General features: G+C 39.9%; 1 protein-coding gene and 1 long non-coding RNA gene across 3 annotated transcripts in view; both read left to right on the top strand.

Annotated features, from left to right (window-relative positions):
• Window positions 1-14,760, top strand: part of LOC114241621 (UDP-glucosyltransferase 2-like) — a 97,083-nt gene extending 82,323 nt beyond the window's left edge. For both annotated transcript variants that reach the window (XM_089737847.1, XM_089737846.1), the window contains exons 5-10: window positions 4,951-5,145; window positions 5,764-5,983; window positions 9,431-9,650; window positions 10,005-10,224; window positions 12,936-13,039; window positions 14,242-14,760. In XM_089737847.1, the coding sequence (XP_089593973.1) occupies window positions 4,951-5,145; window positions 5,764-5,983; window positions 9,431-9,650; window positions 10,005-10,224; window positions 12,936-13,039; window positions 14,242-14,429 (1,147 nt within the window). In that variant the 3' untranslated portion in view covers window positions 14,430-14,760. The remainder of the gene's footprint in view (window positions 1-4,950; window positions 5,146-5,763; window positions 5,984-9,430; window positions 9,651-10,004; window positions 10,225-12,935; window positions 13,040-14,241) is intronic.
• LOC149500046 (uncharacterized) lies at window positions 1,429-4,891 on the top strand. Its single transcript, XR_016325282.1, has 2 exons — window positions 1,429-1,543; window positions 4,680-4,891. It is a non-coding gene; the product is annotated as an uncharacterized LOC149500046 (long non-coding RNA).
• Window positions 14,761-18,576: the final 3,816 nt, after the last annotated feature.

Genomic DNA, 18,576 nt, shown 5'->3' with positions numbered 1-18,576 from the left:
CTTGACCAAGATCTGACCAGACGCTTTTGAGTTTCCCTTAATAATGCGTATTTAATTGACTTTGACTACATTGATGCTACTACTCATTTTAATTTATTCAAAGCGGTTTTCTTTGTTGTTCTTTTTTGAAGTAACGTAGGGAGGAAAATAACGTATGTAACGTTTTTCGGTTACACGCCATCTTCATTTTTGTTACGCGCCATGTTTATTTTATTTCTATTTAGTTTGTTATCAAAAGATGTCGCTGCACGTAAATTCAACAATTCCTGAATCGCGGTGACGAGATGTTAAACAGTTGATAGACGTTCTCGTATTTCTCTTCCTAAATCACACTCACCTGACGTCGGGATACCGTGATCACGCCGGCGGTTCCTCCGGGGTACGGCTGCTCCATTGCACTGCGGACTTGTTGACCCTTGTGATTATATTATATAAGTTTCACTTCTACCGTGTGTGACTTGCACACACACACACATTTTTTCTATTATGAACAATATGAACCTAAAGAACCTGGCTTAAATAATTAAGGTCGAAGTGAGACTTCTTAGACCACGCTCGTATTCCCCGTCTTCTTTGCAAGGGACCGCATCGCGTTATTTGAGGACGTGTAGGAAAGAAACGAATTTTTGACTTGTAACGTGTGTTTTCTGCCGTGAAGCAGTAATGTATTTCGGTTTGAAGGGCGGGGCAGCCGTTGTAACTATACTGAGACCTTAGAACTTATATCTCAAGGTGGGTGGCGGTATTTGCGTTTTAGATGTCTATGGGCTCCAGGTTGAACGCCAGGTGGGCTGTTAGCTCATCCACCCATCTAAGCAATTGTAACGGACGTGACGTCAGCTGTCATGCCCTGCCGCCAGCCAAGCCGCCAAGCCATATTAACACGCCCCCTTCCGCCATAGCCACCGCCACTGCCGCCAGCCAAAGCCAACGAAGGGGGGATAGTGTTAATAAAACAAGCCATGCCAGCCATTTCTAACTACTTTTCTGCATTCTTGCACAAATAAAAGAACTTGTCGTTACGCTGCTGGTTTTTATTGTCACATCATTTGCAACAATCAGAAGTGGCATAAAGAAATGAAACAACGTCATATACACGCTCAGATGTCTCGGTCTTCTGACAAGTTTGAAGAAGATGAAGCTCCTATTTCACTGGCGAGGAAAGTGTTGAAAAATTGCTTCAGAAAGAGGTCCACAAGGCGATACTTGAGCTACAGGATGAAGAACCTGGAACAATCAAATCAAAGGGACTTCGACGTCGTCGGACCAAAAGCGCCTGCCGCCCTGTCCTTCCATCATTCTGGTTCACGTAGAGGGAAACTAAAAAAGCAGCAACGTGGTTACTCCACTGCGGCACTACGAGCTTCACGGCGCTTCACGAGATTCACGGCTACGAGCTTCCTTCTCCCTGCCTGCGACGCTGCTGAACGGCGAAGACAGCTACATCAAAGACATCAACATGGGCTCGGAGACCATCCTGTGGCCGCCGGGCGAGGTCCTGCTGAGGGCCAACAGCTGCGAGGAGCCACAGCCAAACAGCCAGGTGTGTTGCATTTCTACTTGCCATAGCCATGCCATTACAAATATTTCGAGATTTGTGGGTAGAAATAAAAAAAATTAAAAGGAGCCATTAAATATTAGGAGTCATTCAGATTAAAAAAAATACAGTATAAGCATTGCTTTGCTACGAATACACATGATTTAGGTATTGCCAATTTAGTTCAAATGCAAATTAAGCTTACTAGTGATCAGCCCGTGTATCGCCACTTTTAGACATCGGCATTATAAAATAATCTGAATCTAGTCATGCTTCACCAGTGGTCTTATTAAGAAAAAGAACGGCGACAGTAGGCTATGCGTTGATTATCGTGCGTTAAACGCTATGGTAAAATATAAAAGTATCCACCGAACAGTACTGCACGAGTTTAGATTTAGCCCAGGGCTACCATCAATTGAGCATTGTGCCAGACACACAACTGCTTTCATTACACCGCAAGGTCATTATTTCTAGTACACTAGAATTCCTTTTGGTTTAGCAAATGCGCCATCTGTATTCATGCGTTTCTTCTTTATCTCCACCTTATTCCACTAGGTGGGGTAGTTAAATGCGTTTAATAAATAAAATAATTGAGTCTGTGGGTAGAAAAGAAATGGGTAAAAATAAATGTAGGTCAAATCGAGATACTAGCAATTTTAAACGATTTACATCTACCCTCAGTTGGTATAAAATCGGGTTCAATAATTATTGAGAAAGTACTTGGGAAATTTTATGGTGGAGACTTAAAATTAAATATGAGTAAATGCTCATTCTTGGAGGAACAAGTCACTTATTAGGTCATGAAATATCTTCAGACGGTATACAGCCGGGTGCAACAAAAATTGACGGCCGTTTCGCAGTGTCCTGTGCCAAATAATGCTTATAGTGTGCGACAGTTTATTGGTTTAAAAAAAAAAAAAGATAAATCATGGGTGTGGGGCCGTGAACAAAACGCGAATTTCGAACAACTGAAAAACAGCTTACGTTTCAAACCTGTGCTAGCTCTGTATAATCCTATGCTTCCTACAGAAATACAAACCGATGCGTGTAACTTAGGAATTTCTGGTATACTATTACAAAAACAAACTGACAACTCACTGCGGCCTGTTATACTATTTTAGCCGGGTTACTAGGAAGGAAGAATGTGTATCATAGTTAAGAGCTCATAACCTGGCGGTCATACAATCGCTACGTAGGTTCCGTGTTTATGAAGTAGGTAAACATGATATAGTAGAAACTGATTGTACTGTGGTTTGTGCTACGCTTACCAAACGCGACATTATACCATGCATTGCGCGATGGTGAGTTTTGAAAGAAGATTATGACATTAGTGTTGAGTATAGACCTGGTGAACGTATGGAAAATTTGTAGACGCGCTTAATAGGCATCCTGTTGACATGATGAACGTGAATCGTCTTAGTTACTGATTGATTCTGTACTGTGCAATGTCAGGACGAAAAGCTTAGTTCGATTATAAAGCAATCTATACTAACATTATAAAGCTGAAGAGTTTGTTTGTTTGAACGCGCTAATCTCAAGAACTGCTGGTCCGATTTGAAAAATTCTTTCAGTGTTAAATAACCCATTTATTGAGAAAGGTTATAGGCTATATAACGCTAGCACCGCTAAGACCATCACTGGGTCAGCTAAGACCAATACAAGCGAAGTACCAGTAAGTAATGTTTCAAAATCGGGTTATTTTCCCTTTTGAGAGCTTCCGGTGCGTGCGCTGCAGAAACTGTTAAAGTTTCGCTAAAATAATGTGACAGAATTGTACCCCTTTAAAAGATCTAAAAAAAAAATGTCCGCGATAGCATATGTTAAGGTTGGCTCACTATAACGTTTTTTTATGCTAATCAATTTGTACTAAAATAAAGCATTCTTTGTGAACTATATTCCACGCGGACGAAGTCGCGCTGATGTTAAAGATAATTATGAATGAACTAGTTCGAAAATTTTTTTAAGGGAAATAGACTCGCAGTCCCTTCGGCTAAATGGAAAATTGTACAAATGCACTATGACGACATTTGTCACGTGGATCTAAATCATCGTTTAGCTCTGATTAAAAGCCAATATTGGTTTCTTAAAATGACACGCTTTATTAGGAAATACGTGGCAGCATGTCTTTATTGTACACATGAGAAGGATAACTATGTTAAAAAAAAGAAGACTGTCTATATCCGATCTCTAAACCATCTGATACTATGCGCATGGTACAAATATATAACATGATGCCCTTCTGTAAGACATCTAAAGGGCACCAACCAGTACATGATCGTAATGAAAGATGCGTTGTCTAAATTTGTGATAGCTGAACTAACGCGTACTGTAAATTTAATCGGGACCATTCGTGCATTGAAAAATATATTAATAGGGTTTGTCCAGATACCCGAATCACGTGGTGACAGACTACGGGAAAGCTTTTACGAGTAGGTACTTTAAAAAAAATATATCAGAAGATAAACAGTTTAGGCATACGTTAAACGGTATTGCTTGTCCGCGCGCTAATTGGCCAGGTTGAACAAACTAAACATACAATTTTGTGTTGCGGGCAACTGATCCTAGTGAAGCTTCAAATAATTTAGTGAACTCCATTAATTGAGGCACAAACAACACAATTAAAAGTAACAGCGGCTACAAGCCTTGTGATTTAATCTTTGCGCGCTCTGGTAGGTCAATATGTGATGTTTCGATTCCTGGTCTCGAACCAGAAACTGTTGACGCACGGCGTAAGATAGCTGCAGCTAGGATAAAACAAGCGAGTACACACAACATTAATATAAAAAAAAAGCTCATGTTTATAAGAAAAGGCATTTTGTATCATAGAGACAGGCGCCAACTGGTTAGTAGCGCCGCTAGGATTAATACCAAATTAGACGATTTGTACTCAGGTCCGTATGTAGTAACTAAAGTAGTAGGTAACAATTGTTATCGAATTAGAAGTATATCTAAAAGGTTTACGAAGTTATAAAAACTTCACTGGCCTGGTATCAACAGATTCATTAAAGCCCTATAAAAGTATAGCCCATGTGTCCGATAGCGCTAGTAGTTCCGATGAGCAGCTCGAAACTGAAGACCTTATTGATTTATTTGAGAACTAAATGTTTTTGTGTGTTCCCCATTGCGGGAGCAATTGTTGCAGGATGGCCGAATGTAACGGACGTGACGTCAGCTGTCATGCCCTGCCGCCAGCCAAGCCGCCAAGCCATATTAACACGCCCCCTTCCGCCATAGCCACCGCCACCGCCGCCAGCCAAAGCCAACGAAGGGGGGATAGTGTTAATAAAACAAGCCATGCCAGCCATTTCTAACTACTTTTCTGCATTCTTGCACAAATAAAAGAACTTGTCGTTACGCTGCTGGTTTTTATTGTCACATCATTTGCAACACAATATAAAAAAAACTTATTTCAGTTACGCGGCAGTACTTCAAGTGCCCTGGATCTTGATGTCCAGCATCGCAATGATGCCTCAGCTGGAAGCCATCGTCGATGAGGTGCGGTCGGTCACCACCATACCGCTGCTGTTCAACAACGCCCCAACCCCCATGGGTTTCTGGGACAGGCTGAAGAATATCTTCCTCCACAGCGCCATGGTGATATCTGATTGGTAAGCGAGACTTGATTTAGGGGTTTCATTAACCATGCGTTGTTTGTGTGAATGGAGCAGGATGTATGGATGGGTGTACCGGAGGGGGGAAGGCGTAAGGGGGGCCAAGTACCGCTGGTCTGACGTTGTGGAACACGAGCTCCAAGTGCCAGACTAGCCAGGTGTGGCCATTTTCATCGGTTCTCGCGATATTCAATACTATTTTTACGTATTTTTTAAAATTTTGTTATATTATTGTCATAACATTGCGGTATTACGGTATTTCGGTAATGTTGCACGCAGGGATACCAGCAATTTGGAACGCCTTGTGGTGGGTGGTAAAATAGAGGGAAAACGGCCTAGGGGTAGAGGTCCCAAACGATGGTCGGATCAAATAGCGGAGGAACTGAGGGTACCTGTCGCTGACGCACTCCACTGAGCTACAAAACGGGATCGATGAAGACAGCTGATTGACGGAATCGGACGGAGTCACGATTCTCAGCAGTGAGGGACCGATCGAAGAGAGAGAGAGAGTCATAACATTATTTTAGTCGTTTCGGAGAAACAGTTCATTAGTTTTCGTGTTGATTAAGCTCTAAGGTTTTTTTTTGGTCTGAAATTGGTCGACTTGGCTTACAGGCTAGACCGCCCCAAGACGGTGGCATTCTACGAGTCCCTATTCGCGCCGTTGGCCGCCGCCCGAGGGGTCGCGCTGCCCCCTTTCGAGGAAGCCCTGTACAACGTGTCGGTGCTGCTTGTGAACTCCCACCCGGCCTTCGCTCCGCCCCTGAGCTTGCCCCCGAACGTCGTCGAGATCGCGGGCTACCATATCGACCCAAAAACACCCCCCTTGCCGAAGGTAAGCCTTTACTTTGAAAACGCGAATTCTGTTGGCTCTCAAATGCGATACTTGTGATGCGGCTTATAGGCATCACAAATGGCCATTCAAGTCGGAATGCATGTCTACCTCGCAGATGAAATCAGCAGCATTGTGGTGACTTTGTTTTACTAATTACACTAATTTGTATGTAAATAAAAACCAAAACTCAAAAACAACCACCCTTGCCAGAAGTAAGTCACTACTTTCCGATTCTGTCAATATAACCGGCAAAGACTTGTAGAAACTTAAAGTTTTCTTTTGTTATTCATTTGATTATGGAAGCTTTGAGAGCCGCATTGATTTGAAACCCGATGTATTGAAACAGCGACACAAGAGATGAAACATATAGAGTAATCGACGATGAATATGGCACGACACTAAAACAGTCCGAGCGCTCACTAAAGCACTCGAACGACTGTGATACGTCACGTAGGTAGTGTGCGACAGAGATAGCGCTATACAAAGCCGAAATCAATCGATCATTCATGCTCTTGTTCATGTTCATATTTCATGTTCATATTTCATGTTCATGTTCATATTCATGTTCATGTTCATGTTCATGTTCATGTTCATGTTTTTTTTCATGTTTTTGTTCATATTTCATGTTCACGTTCACGTTCATGTTCATGTTCATATTTCATGTTCACGTTCACGTTCATGTTCATGTTCATATGTCATGTTCACGTTCACGTTAATGTTCACGTTAATGTTCATGTTCACGTTCGCGTTCAAGATCACGTTCACGTTCATGTTCATATTCACGTTCACGTTCATGTTCATGTTCATGTTCACGTTCGCGTTCAAGATCACGTTCACGATCGCGTTCAAGATCACGTTCACGTTCACGTTCATGTTCATATTCACGTTCACGTTCACGTTCATGTTCATGTTCACGTTCACGTTCACGTTCATGTTCATGTTCATGTTCATGTTCATGTTCATGTTCATGTTCATGTTCATGTTCATGTTCATGTTCATGTTCACGTTCACGTTCATGTTCATGTTCATGTTTCGCACTCGCATTCATATTGTATTGGATAACAACATGTTATACATCATCAGCACACTACACTACAAGTAACTTAAACATTATTGTGACACTAGCTACTCGTCCGCTGAAATAGCCTCTTTAAGGCTATCAGCTTAGGTTGGAAAAAAAGGTACTCGTAAATGCTAAAACACGTGCCAACGACACGTGCCAGCCTCATGCAATAGTGAAACTCACGATTCATTATTTTGTTTAAAAATAGAACAAAAATACTACACTAGAGGTCCCGCAGTAGTCGAAATTCGACTATAATTAATTGTAATTGTAAGTTGGTACACTATTATGATTGTATTTTATATTTCTGTAATCACAAATTTCGCCAAGGCTACTCTATAAAAAATATTAACAAAGACAAACAATATTTAATCTCAATTTGACAGGACTTTTTGGCGGGAACGCGAGGTGTGAAGTTATGCGATTTGTTTTATTTTGTCTAATTAGTGTTTCTTCAGGTTTAAATGTGTAATAACGGTGGTTTATTAACTGTTTAGTATCTGTGAAAGTGCACAAATGTGGGAAAATGAAACAAAGCCGCTGGACGTAACTTCTCGGGATCCTCCGAAAAGTCCACTGAAAAAATCTCCGTAAACGACCACCATTTTACTGAGATTATATTTCAGCCCATATCATCTCATCTCATTTAATTTAATTTCATCCCAGTTGATTGATGTTTCAAATTAATCATCTTCATTTCATTTCACTTCATATTATCATTTTGCATAAAAGTATCCCATATTATATCATCTCATCTCATCTCATTTCAATTCATATCATGTCATGTTTCATATTATTAATCAACTTCATTTCATTTCATAGTATCATATTTCATAGAATAAAAAATATATATATAAAAGATTAGGCTGTATGGTACGACACCTTTGCCTTTCCATTTGAAAAAATAAAACTACTACTATTCAATTTGACAACAGACGTCAAGAACAAAAGTTTGACAATAAATAGTATGCATGCGTGTGTGCGTCTAATACATGGTATGTAGTGTGTGTAATGTTTTCTTTATTGATTTAATGTATCTTTTATGCATTATTTAAAAACAAATATTAGCATTGTGCACTTCTTCTCTATAGGTACTCTCTATAAGTGTGGAAAATTTCATACTCCTCCGTCCGCACAATTTTCGTAAAAGTGGATACAAAGTTTTTGCTTCACGTATTAATATATAGATTAGCTACTATATCAAGTAAGGTTTTAGTTGTCAACTTATCGTCCAAAACATGCGACAGGGTCAGCAAAAACGTCCAAATAATACCGGCTGGGGCTAATTATTTGATTCTCCGACCAGTCTATTGAGAACCGCATACTTACCGAGCCTGTCCAGTATCTAAGACCCCTGTAGACCATCAACCTCGAAGCAGTTATTGGAGTCAACGGCTCATGAGAGCCAGTGGTAGGGAAGATAGAGAGTCGTCGTGGCCTAAAGGATAAGACGTCCGGTGCATTCGTATTTAGCGATGCATCGGTGTTCGAATCCCGCAGACGGGTACCAATTTTTCTAATGAAATACGTATTTAACAAATTTTAATGTTCACACGATTGACTTCCATGGTGAAGGAATAATATCGGGCAATAAAAATCAAGTCCGCAAAAAAATTAATTTGCGTAACTACTGGCGGCCGGACCTCTTGCGAGTCCGCATGGGTAGGTTTTTTTTATTTTTTTATTGTTTAGATGGGTGGACGAGCTCACAGCCCACCTGGTGTTAAGTGGTTACTGGAGCCCATAGACATCCACAACGTAAATGCGCCACCCACCTTGAGATACAAGCTCTAAGGTCTCAAGTATAGTTACAACGGCTGCCCCGCCCTTCAAACCGAAACGCATTACTGCTTCACGGCAGAAATAGGCAGGGCGGTGGTACCTACCCGTGCGGACTCACAAGAGATCCTACCACCAGTAATTACGCAAATTATAATTTTGCGGGTTTCATTTTTATTACACGATGTTATTCCTTCACCGTGGAAGTCAATCGTGAACATTTGTTGAGTACGTATTTCATTAGAAAAATTGGTACCCGTCTGCGGGATTCGAACACCGGTGCATCGCTTCAACACAAATGCACCGGACGTCTTATCCGCTAGGCCACGACGACTATTAAACCACCACCACCACCACTCCGCCTATTTCTGCCGTGAAGCAGTAATGCGTTTCGGTTTGTAGGGCGGGACAGCCGTTGTAACTATACTTGAGACCTTAGAACTCATATCTCAAGGTGGGTGGTGCATTTTGGACTCCAGTAGCTGTGAGCTCGTCCACCCATCAAAGCAATAATTCGTAGTGTCTATGTCATACATACTTCGAGACTTTCAAAAGTCCTAAAATCCCTGAGTGACGTCATCAACCTTATGTTTTTCGGCGGCCAGGACCTGCAGCACATCCTGGACTCGTCGCCGCAGGGCGTGGTGTACTTCAGCATGGGCTCGGTGCTCAAGTCGTCCAAACTCTCCGAACAAACTAGACGAGAGTTATTGGATGTGTTCGGGTCTATACCGCAGACTGTCCTTTGGAAGTTCGAAGAGGATCTCCAAGATCTACCGAAGAACGTTCACATTAGATCGTGGATGCCTCAGTCCAGTATACTAGGTATGTTCACGAATAGCCTTTAAGTTTTCGTGCCCTAAAGGATAAGACGGTCGGTGCATTCGTATCGAACGATGCGGTGGTGCCGTGGTTCGAATCCCGCAAACAGGTACCAGTTTTTGTAATGAAATATTTAATTTACAAAAATTCGCGAACCACTTCTACAGTGAAAGAATAATAACATCGAGTATTAAAAATCAAGCAACAAATGTAATATGCCTAAACATTAAACAGTCGAAACATATACTGGTGGTAGGACTTCTTGTGCGTCCGTCAGAAAGTACCTACCACCAGTAAATACGTAAACTATAATTTTTGCGGTTAAGTTAACATTACCCCTCCTCTTTTCCACCACAGCTCATCCGAACATGAAGGTCTTCATCACGCACGGCGGCCTGCTCAGCATCCTCGAGACCTTGCATTACGGGGTACCGATCCTCGCTGTGCCGGTGTTCGGGGACCAGCCCTCCAACGCCAATAGCGCTGTCCGTAACGGATTTGCGAAAAGTATAGAGTACAAGCCTCATATGGCTAAGGACATGAAGGTGGCTCTGAATGAAATGCTGAGCGACGACAGGTGAGCTAATTAGGAAACATTAATGAAAATTAATATTCGCTAATAAAACTTCATCATTTTATGTACTGCACAATTAAAACTACATTAGCCCTTTGACTGCCGTATAGGTCACCGGTAGGGCTGCCACGTTTTTTTTTTGCAGATAGAGTGCATGGGTAGGAAAAAAAAGTACATTACAGTATGAAAATAAAGTACTAGGCGGCACTGAAAATTTCGGGAATTAACGAAGTGACACAACATTACTATTTAAAAATGTATTTATTGCTTTTCGAAGTATTCTCCGCGAAGTTTGACACATTTTTCCATACGATGGAACCAATCATTGAAACAACCGTTCCATTCGGAAGTTGGGGTCTCCAAAATGGCCGTTTTGTAGGCGTCCACAGCTTCTTCAGGTGATGAAAATCTCTGTCCACGCAATTTATTCTTTATTTTAGGGAAAGTATAGAAATCATTAGGGCTTAGGTCGGGGCTGTACGCCGGATGGTCTAATAATTCTATGTTTTCTTGCTCTAAAAACTCTTTTGTTCTGTGCGCGGTGTGAGAACTCGCATTGTCGTGATGGAGGATGATGCGGCGGTTGCAGTTCTCTTTACGGAGTTCAGAAACGACCTGTGGCAAACAAATGCTAGCATACCATTCTGCATAAACCGTTCTTTGTCCCTCAAGAGGAATAGTCGTAACATGGCCGGTTTTGGAGACAAACGTGGCCACCATTTTTTTGCAACACTCCGTGAACGAACAATTTTTGTTGGCTTTAACTCATTTTCGAACACCTAAACTCGTGACTGGTTTTTTGTTTCGGGTTCGTACGCGTATATCCAGGATTCGTCACCTGATACAATGTTGTTTACAGCATTTGAGGATCCTGCGTGGAATCTTTCGAGAGTTCTGACGCACCAAGTAACGCGAGCCGCTTTTTGCTCTTCACAGAGCGAATGCGGTATACATCGGGAAACCAACTTTTTTACACCTAATTGTTCATGCAAGATTATTTGTATTTGACTCATGCCAATGTCTAAAGTTGCCTGAATTTCGCGGTATGTCACATGTCGATCTTCTTCTATCAGCTTACGCGCAGCATCAACGTTTTCTTGGGTGACTGCAGTTTTTGGACGACCTTGACGGGGATCATCACTGAGCTTGACACGTCCACGTTGAAACTCAGCAAACCAGCGACAAATTGTGGTTTTGGATGGGGCTTCATCACCAAATGCAGAAATCATCCGGTCAACACACTGTTTTTGTGTTAAACCACTTCGAAAGTCATAATAAATCATCGCTCTTGAATTTTCTCGAGTCAATTCCATTTTCTCAACGACTAAACAAGTTTGACAAAACCTCGTGACAAGACCGAGAATCTTTTTTTAAATAAATAAATGGTATTCGATTTTTAAAACCAAGGAGTTTTCAATTAAAAAGATTTTAATATGATAGGAACAGTGGAAATATTCCATTCCCGATACTTTTAGTGCAGCCCTCGTATCACTTTATTTATTATTATTATGTTGTAATTGATAAAATCAAACACGATCAATTGTGACAATGACAGTGACATTGTTGACATTTGAGGTTAAGTTGCTAGTCGATATGGCGTTGGCGAGTGGTGACATCGATTGAGCAATCGATGTATTGCGCTTAACAAAAAAGTACATAATATGACTAAACTTTTCAAAATCCCAAAGAAACCAAATCATGTCAAATTAAGTATTATCGTGTACTTTATTTTTCACATAAAGTATAGAGTACAATTAGCTGAAATAACGTACAATACTTTATTATGAAGTACGGGTGGCAGCCCTAGTCACCGGTGACCTGAAGCAATTACGTCGATTTGTGTTACTAAGACGCCTGGATTGCCTAAATCTTTGCCTTCTTTTGTTTGTTAATGTATGTTTTAGTATTTAAAGTCCCTTAGAAATATATTAATTACTGTTGATAGGACCTCTTGTGAGTTCCCACGGGTAGGTGCCACCGCCCTGCCTATTCCTGCCGTGAAGCAGTAATGCGTTTCGGTTTGAAGGGTGGGACAGCCGTTGTAACTATACTGAGACCTTAGAACTTATATCTCAAGGTGGGTGGCGCATTTACGTTGTAGATGTCTATGGGGTCCAGTAACCACTTAACATCAGGTGGACTGTGAGCTCGTCCACCCATCGAAGCAAAATAAAAAAAAGTGCGTGCGTACAAAGTACACATGTCAGAAGTGAAACTTTTTTGGCGAACTAATTTATAAGTCGTGCTTATATTTATACAAATCTAAAACTTTAGATTTCCGAGACTTAGAGGAAGGGAAAAAGGAAGATATGTTCCCGCCAAAAGCCTGTCAAATGTCAATCTCAAACCTCAGTGTTGACAGTCACATTATGTTTAGATTTCTAAATTGTAAATGACTAATATTTTGCCAATTGAATTGACTAATTTAATTTCATGCTATTTGATTAATGTTCCAAATTCTTTTCATTTCATTTCAATTCCTATTAACATTTTTCACAAAAATATTATAAATATTAGGCTGTATGGTATGATACATTTGCCTTTCCAGTTGGAAAAATACAACAACTACTACTACTGACATTTGACAAGTACTTAATTTCAATAGTAGTTTGATGTCACTTCCGTTGCATACCTGCATGACGTTCTGTAAAAATTTTACCCCCATGCGCCTAAAGAAGTTACACTTCAAAAAAAACTTTCATAATTTTTTTCAGTTACTACAAACGTGCGAGATATCTGTCGAAGATCTTCGCAGATAAGTTGGTGCCGCCGGCCAAGCTGATATCGCATTACGTGAAGGTCGCCATTGAAACTAACGGTGAGTTATATTCGTCGGTGAAGCAGTCGTAGGTTCGGTACGATTGGGTGATAGTCATATGCGAAACAGCCTTGGGCGTGTGGAACTCCTCTTCATACCCACTCTTGGCTTGGTAGAGCTCTACTGTCCAGCAAGAGTAACTGCCAAATAGAGTATTCTTCTTCTTTTTCACTCCTCTCTCTCTCTCTCTCATATCGTCATTCACACACTCCATCCATGTCTTCTTCGGTCGACCTCTTCCATACATCCATTACCACCACCACTACCATTTCCATACATCTCCTAGTCACGTGCATCTTCTCTCTACGCATCATATGTCCATACCACGCTAACCGTCCGTTTCATTTTTTGATTACCGGGGCTACTTTCACATTTCTCTATATAGTATAAAACAAAGTCGCTTTCTCGGTCCCTATATCCCCATATATGCTTAAATCTTTAAAACTACGCAATGGATTTTGATGCGGTTTTTGTTAATAGATAGAGTGATTGAAGAGGAAGGTTTATATGTATAATAACATCCATTAAATAGCGGAGAAATCAATAATAAATTACAGTTTCCGAAGCGAAGCGAGGGCGGGTCGCTAGTCTCTGATATACTCATTTATCTTGTCCATTCTTGTCACTCCATACATTTATCTCAACATTCCCATCTCCATCGCATTCACTCCTCTTTCATGCTTTACTTTTACGCAGATAGAATGATAGAAGCCGATTAGTCTTCTCAATCTATACATATAAATAAAATTGGAGTGTCTGTTTGTAATATTGTAATAACCGCTTTTTACTACATGCTTATGAATATATATACGGCACATACACCAAAATAACATTTTTTACAATTTTTGTCTGTCTGTCTGTTTGGCTGGACCGATTTTGACGGGATATTCACTTACAGGTAGCTGATGATATAAGGAGTAACTTAGGCTACTTTTTTTAGACTAGCTTCGCCCCGCGGCGTCACCCGCGGTACGACAATAACCGCGGGTAACATCGCGGGACTTAACTTTTATTTATTTATTTTTATTGCCTTTATAGGCAGACGAGCATACGGCCCACCTGATGGTGAGTGGTTACCGTCGCCCATGGACTTCAGCAATGCCAGGGGCAGAGCCAAGCCGCTGCCTAATGCCTAACTATCATTAATGTTTCCGAAGCGAAGCGAGGGTGGGTCGCTAGTTATAATATATTTTATGTTACAGGAGCCTACCATCTGCGCTCTAAGAGCCTGCTGTATCCGTGGTACCAGCGTTGGCTCGTGGACATCATAGCGGCGCTGCTGCTGGCGTGCTTCGCGGTGTACCTAGTGGCCAGGAGGGTCTTGTGTTACCTCTACACCTCCGTGACCGGTGGGGGTTGTAACAGGAGTGTTAAAGTCAAGAAAAACTAATCTCTTAACTTATCGCCTATGAATATAATTTTTGTTGATATATAAAACATGACATTTATTAGACATTTTTATTAATATTTCAACAAATAGTATTGTTTTACTTGTTAAATTTGAATTTCAAAGTATGTTTTCATTAGGTGTTTTTTTTTTTTATTATTATTGTATTCCATCTTCGAGCCGATGAATTGCCAATTATATGTACGCCATTATTGTCACATGCATCAATTAAATATAGGCCATAAATTAAATAGTTTAAGTCATTTTCAATGTTAAATGTTTGTGATGTGGCAGTACTTTCTTAAATAAATAAATAATAAACATTTATTTTAAACTCATTGTTTTTAATTATGTTTACTGTGTACACTGGTATTGGCGATCCGATTACCAGTGCCCGTGGACATCAACAACGTAAATGCTGCCACCCAGCTCGAGACTCGAAGCTTAAGGGTGCGTTTCCACTGATGCGGAGTTAAGCCGCATCTAACGGTGTTCCGATTAGTTAAATTCAATGTCTTATAAGAAATTGACACGTACTGTTGTCGATAAAGAAACGAAAAACGCTTTTAGATCTTTCTTCTGTTATAAGACATGGGATTTTTTTTTATTGCCTAGATGTGTGGACGAGCTCACAGCCCACCTGGTGTTAAGTGGTTACTGGAACCCATAGACATCTACAACGTAAATGCGCCACACACCTTGAGGTATAAGTTTTAAGGTCTCAGTATAGTTACAACGGCTGCCCCACCCTTCAAACCGAACCGCATTACTGCTTCACGGCAGAAATAGGCGGGGCGGTGGTACCTACCCGCGCGGACTCACAAGAGGTCCTACCACCAGTAATTACGCAAATTATAATTTTGCGGGTTTCATTTTTATTACACGATGTTATTCCTTCACCGTGGAAGTCAATCGTGAACAATTGTTAAGTACGTATTTCATTAGAAAAATTGGTACCCGCCTGCGGGATTCGAACACCGTTGCATCGCTATATACGAATGCACCGGACGTCTTATCCTTTAGGCCACGACGACTTCAAAACATGACACATTCTCTCTCTCTCTTCGATCGGTTCCTCACTGCTGAGGATCGTGACTCCGTCCGATTTCGTCAACCAACTGTCTCCATCGATCCCGCCCTGCAGCCCGGTGGAGTGCGTCGCTGATAGGTATCCCCAGTTCCTCCGCTATTTGGTCCGACCATCGTTTGGGACCTCTACCCCTAGGCCTTTTTCCCTCTATTTTACATGACACATTAAGGGAGTTTTTTTAGCGCGCGTCAGGGGGGTGTAACTCCCATACAAAGGAAAATATAATTCAACTAGCGTCATCTTACTTCTGCGGCGAGATCATTTTTGAAACGTTTTGGCATTAATGATCTAATAAACTCACTAGTTGGCAGATATGAATTCTGTCTCAATAAAAAATGTTAGCGTACTTTGAAGCAGTGTTTCCACTTTTAGGGAAAAGGAAAAATAGCTGATATTTTGGATAGTTCAAGACAATTTGTGAAATATAAGGATTTCGGGAATTTCGGGGTAAAAAGCGAAGCCTATATTAGTAACCCTCTAGTAAAGTAAATCAAAGATTAAGCCACTTTTTTTTTCTTAGGGATTCCCCAGAATCCTCATAATAATAATCCGCCAAATTTTTATTTACAATTTTCGTTGATGTCACCAGAACTTACTTGTATTGTAATATACAGGTACTTCATGTACCATGAAAGATTATCATGGTAGTATCATTTACGAAAACCTTGAAGTAGTCATTTCACTTTTACTAGCAGTTCCTTCTTCAAAGACAGGTGGAAAGATTATTCTGTGTTCTAAAAAATGTAAAAACTGACAAAAGAAACAGGCTTTATAATGAAATCCTGAACGGCTTGCTTCATAGAAAGCTGGGAATGCCAGCAAACAATTGCTCAATTTTAGAACCGAACAGTTTTATGTTGCGTACAGCAAAAGAATATAAAAGCAATGCGTCGACTTCCTTAAAATTCAAATTCTATAGATCTATGATCTTCTGGGGACGTTTATATTATACTTAGTATGGCCATAAATACTGTTACAAAGGAAAACAAAAAAAATTCTGTGGCAAATAACATGCGACATGGTTCTAGATGCTATCTTCATCTCCCGAGATAAAATATTTTACTTTCGGACAGGATTTCTTCGAATTCTTTTCCTTACTGCTTTGACCACCTTTTTCGTACGAACACTACGTGGACGGCCAGCTCTTTCTGTCACAAACAGAGGAGGTCTCATTGCACTTATTAATAGCCCGGTACACAAACATTTTACTAATACCAAACGTATGGAGAGTTTTAAAAATTGCATTTTGCTCCATACCTACTTTGTGTAATGCAATCACAGCGATTCGGTTCTCTTTATCACCCCACTCCATTTTAATATCGCAAAATATTGTAAAATGTATTGACACCAAAATGAGAAAACTCAATGAGCAATCATACAAAAATGACAGATTCCAAATTCAGATGTAATATTTTGTTTATTTTTAATTGTAACAGTATTTATGGCCAGACTAAGTATATACCTACATTAAATAATATGCTGTGGTTTATTTTCTGTATTTTATTTATGCTTCCTATATAAAGGATTTATGAAAGTTGTTTAGGAAATTTTAGGGATAAATTCAAAAGAAACTAGGGTAAAATGGAAAACGTAAGTGGAAACACTGCTTTGAAGTTTTCTAAATGTCGTAACGCTTTAATTTTTTAAATCGTTTTTTGTTTGGTCTTGGTTTGAGTTATTTTACGTTTCAGTATTAATTTAGAGCAACTTTTAGCTTTATGAGATAGATTTTATGATATTAGACGATTAGACATTGAGAAACTCTGTTTTGAATTCTCTTTAGACATAACTTGGCTCCAATACTTTTTTCTTCGTTAGAGTTTCGTAAGCCTGTGTAACTATTTTCATTTCTTACAGAAAGTTTATTGTTAAAAATCAGCATGCCTCGAAGATCGAAAATGAAATGCTATTTCGGATGCCTTGATAACGGTGAGTTTACACTATTTTCCCGGTATATTATTTGCTAACAGAAATATTCTTAATTATATAATTAAACGAATTAGCACCAACTAATGGTCCTTCCTATTTCTGCTGCCAAGCTATCATAATGTTAAGTTTTGATCAAAACAGTCGTTATTAAGTCTCGTACTATCACACACACACCTCAGATAATTGTCTCGAGTGGGTGGCAGTATTTATGTTTTGCAACTCAGCGTATTATATGCTTATTGTCAAGTGGGCCCGAACTAGTTTTTTGGAATGATCAATTAAAGACTAGCTACTAAAAACTTATATTATCTTAATTTTACGTATTTCAAGGTCCCTTCTACGCATTTCCGAATCCACAAAGTTTGATAATAGAACAAATTGAGAGATTTAATAAATGGAAATCTGTACTAAGTGCAGAATCTCAGGAAAAGAGTGAAAAATACATATATAACAACATTCGCCTTTGCAACAGACATTTTGAAAAGTTCTTCATACTACCATCAAATCTATATATATAAAAATGAAACCCGTTTTCCGTTGTCACGACATAACATGAAAACGGCTTGACCGATTTGGCTTATTTTTTTTTTTGTAGTTTTCTAATACTCTGTACAAGGTTCTTACGGAAACAAATATTAAGAAAATCTCTCAGAAAGATTGAAAAATATACATTTAATTTTGCATATTTTAAAAAACGCACGTAACGAATGTCATTCAATTTAAAACAAAAAATCTGTGGTAATCTGTGACACCACATCGATAACCGCGCTAACAAATGTCAACGTCATTCAATTTAAAACAAAAGAATCTAGAACAGTTCCTCTTTTAAATCAACAACAAAAATATGCCTACGATACGCTCATGAAAGTAGTGAACGATGGATCTGGCGGATTTTATTTTTTAGATGCTCCCGGTGGAACTGGAAAAACTTTTTTGTTATCATTGATTTTGGCAACGATTCGATCGCAAAATGGAATTGCACTAGCCCTAGCTTCATCAGGTATTGCAGCTACGTTGTTGGAAGGCGGTCGAACAGCTCATTCAGCTCTCAAGCTGCCGTTGAACCTTCAAATTAATGAGACTCCAACTTGCAACCTTTCGAGGAATTCTGCGATGGCCAAAGTGCTGCAG

The sequence above is a fragment of the Bombyx mandarina genome, chromosome 24, assembly GCF_030267445.1.
Source record: "Bombyx mandarina strain Sakado chromosome 24, ASM3026744v2".
Lineage (NCBI taxonomy): Eukaryota > Metazoa > Arthropoda > Insecta > Lepidoptera > Bombycidae > Bombyx > Bombyx mandarina.
The sequence above is the reverse complement of the archived record's forward strand: the minus strand, read 5'-3'. Positions and strand labels throughout refer to the sequence as shown.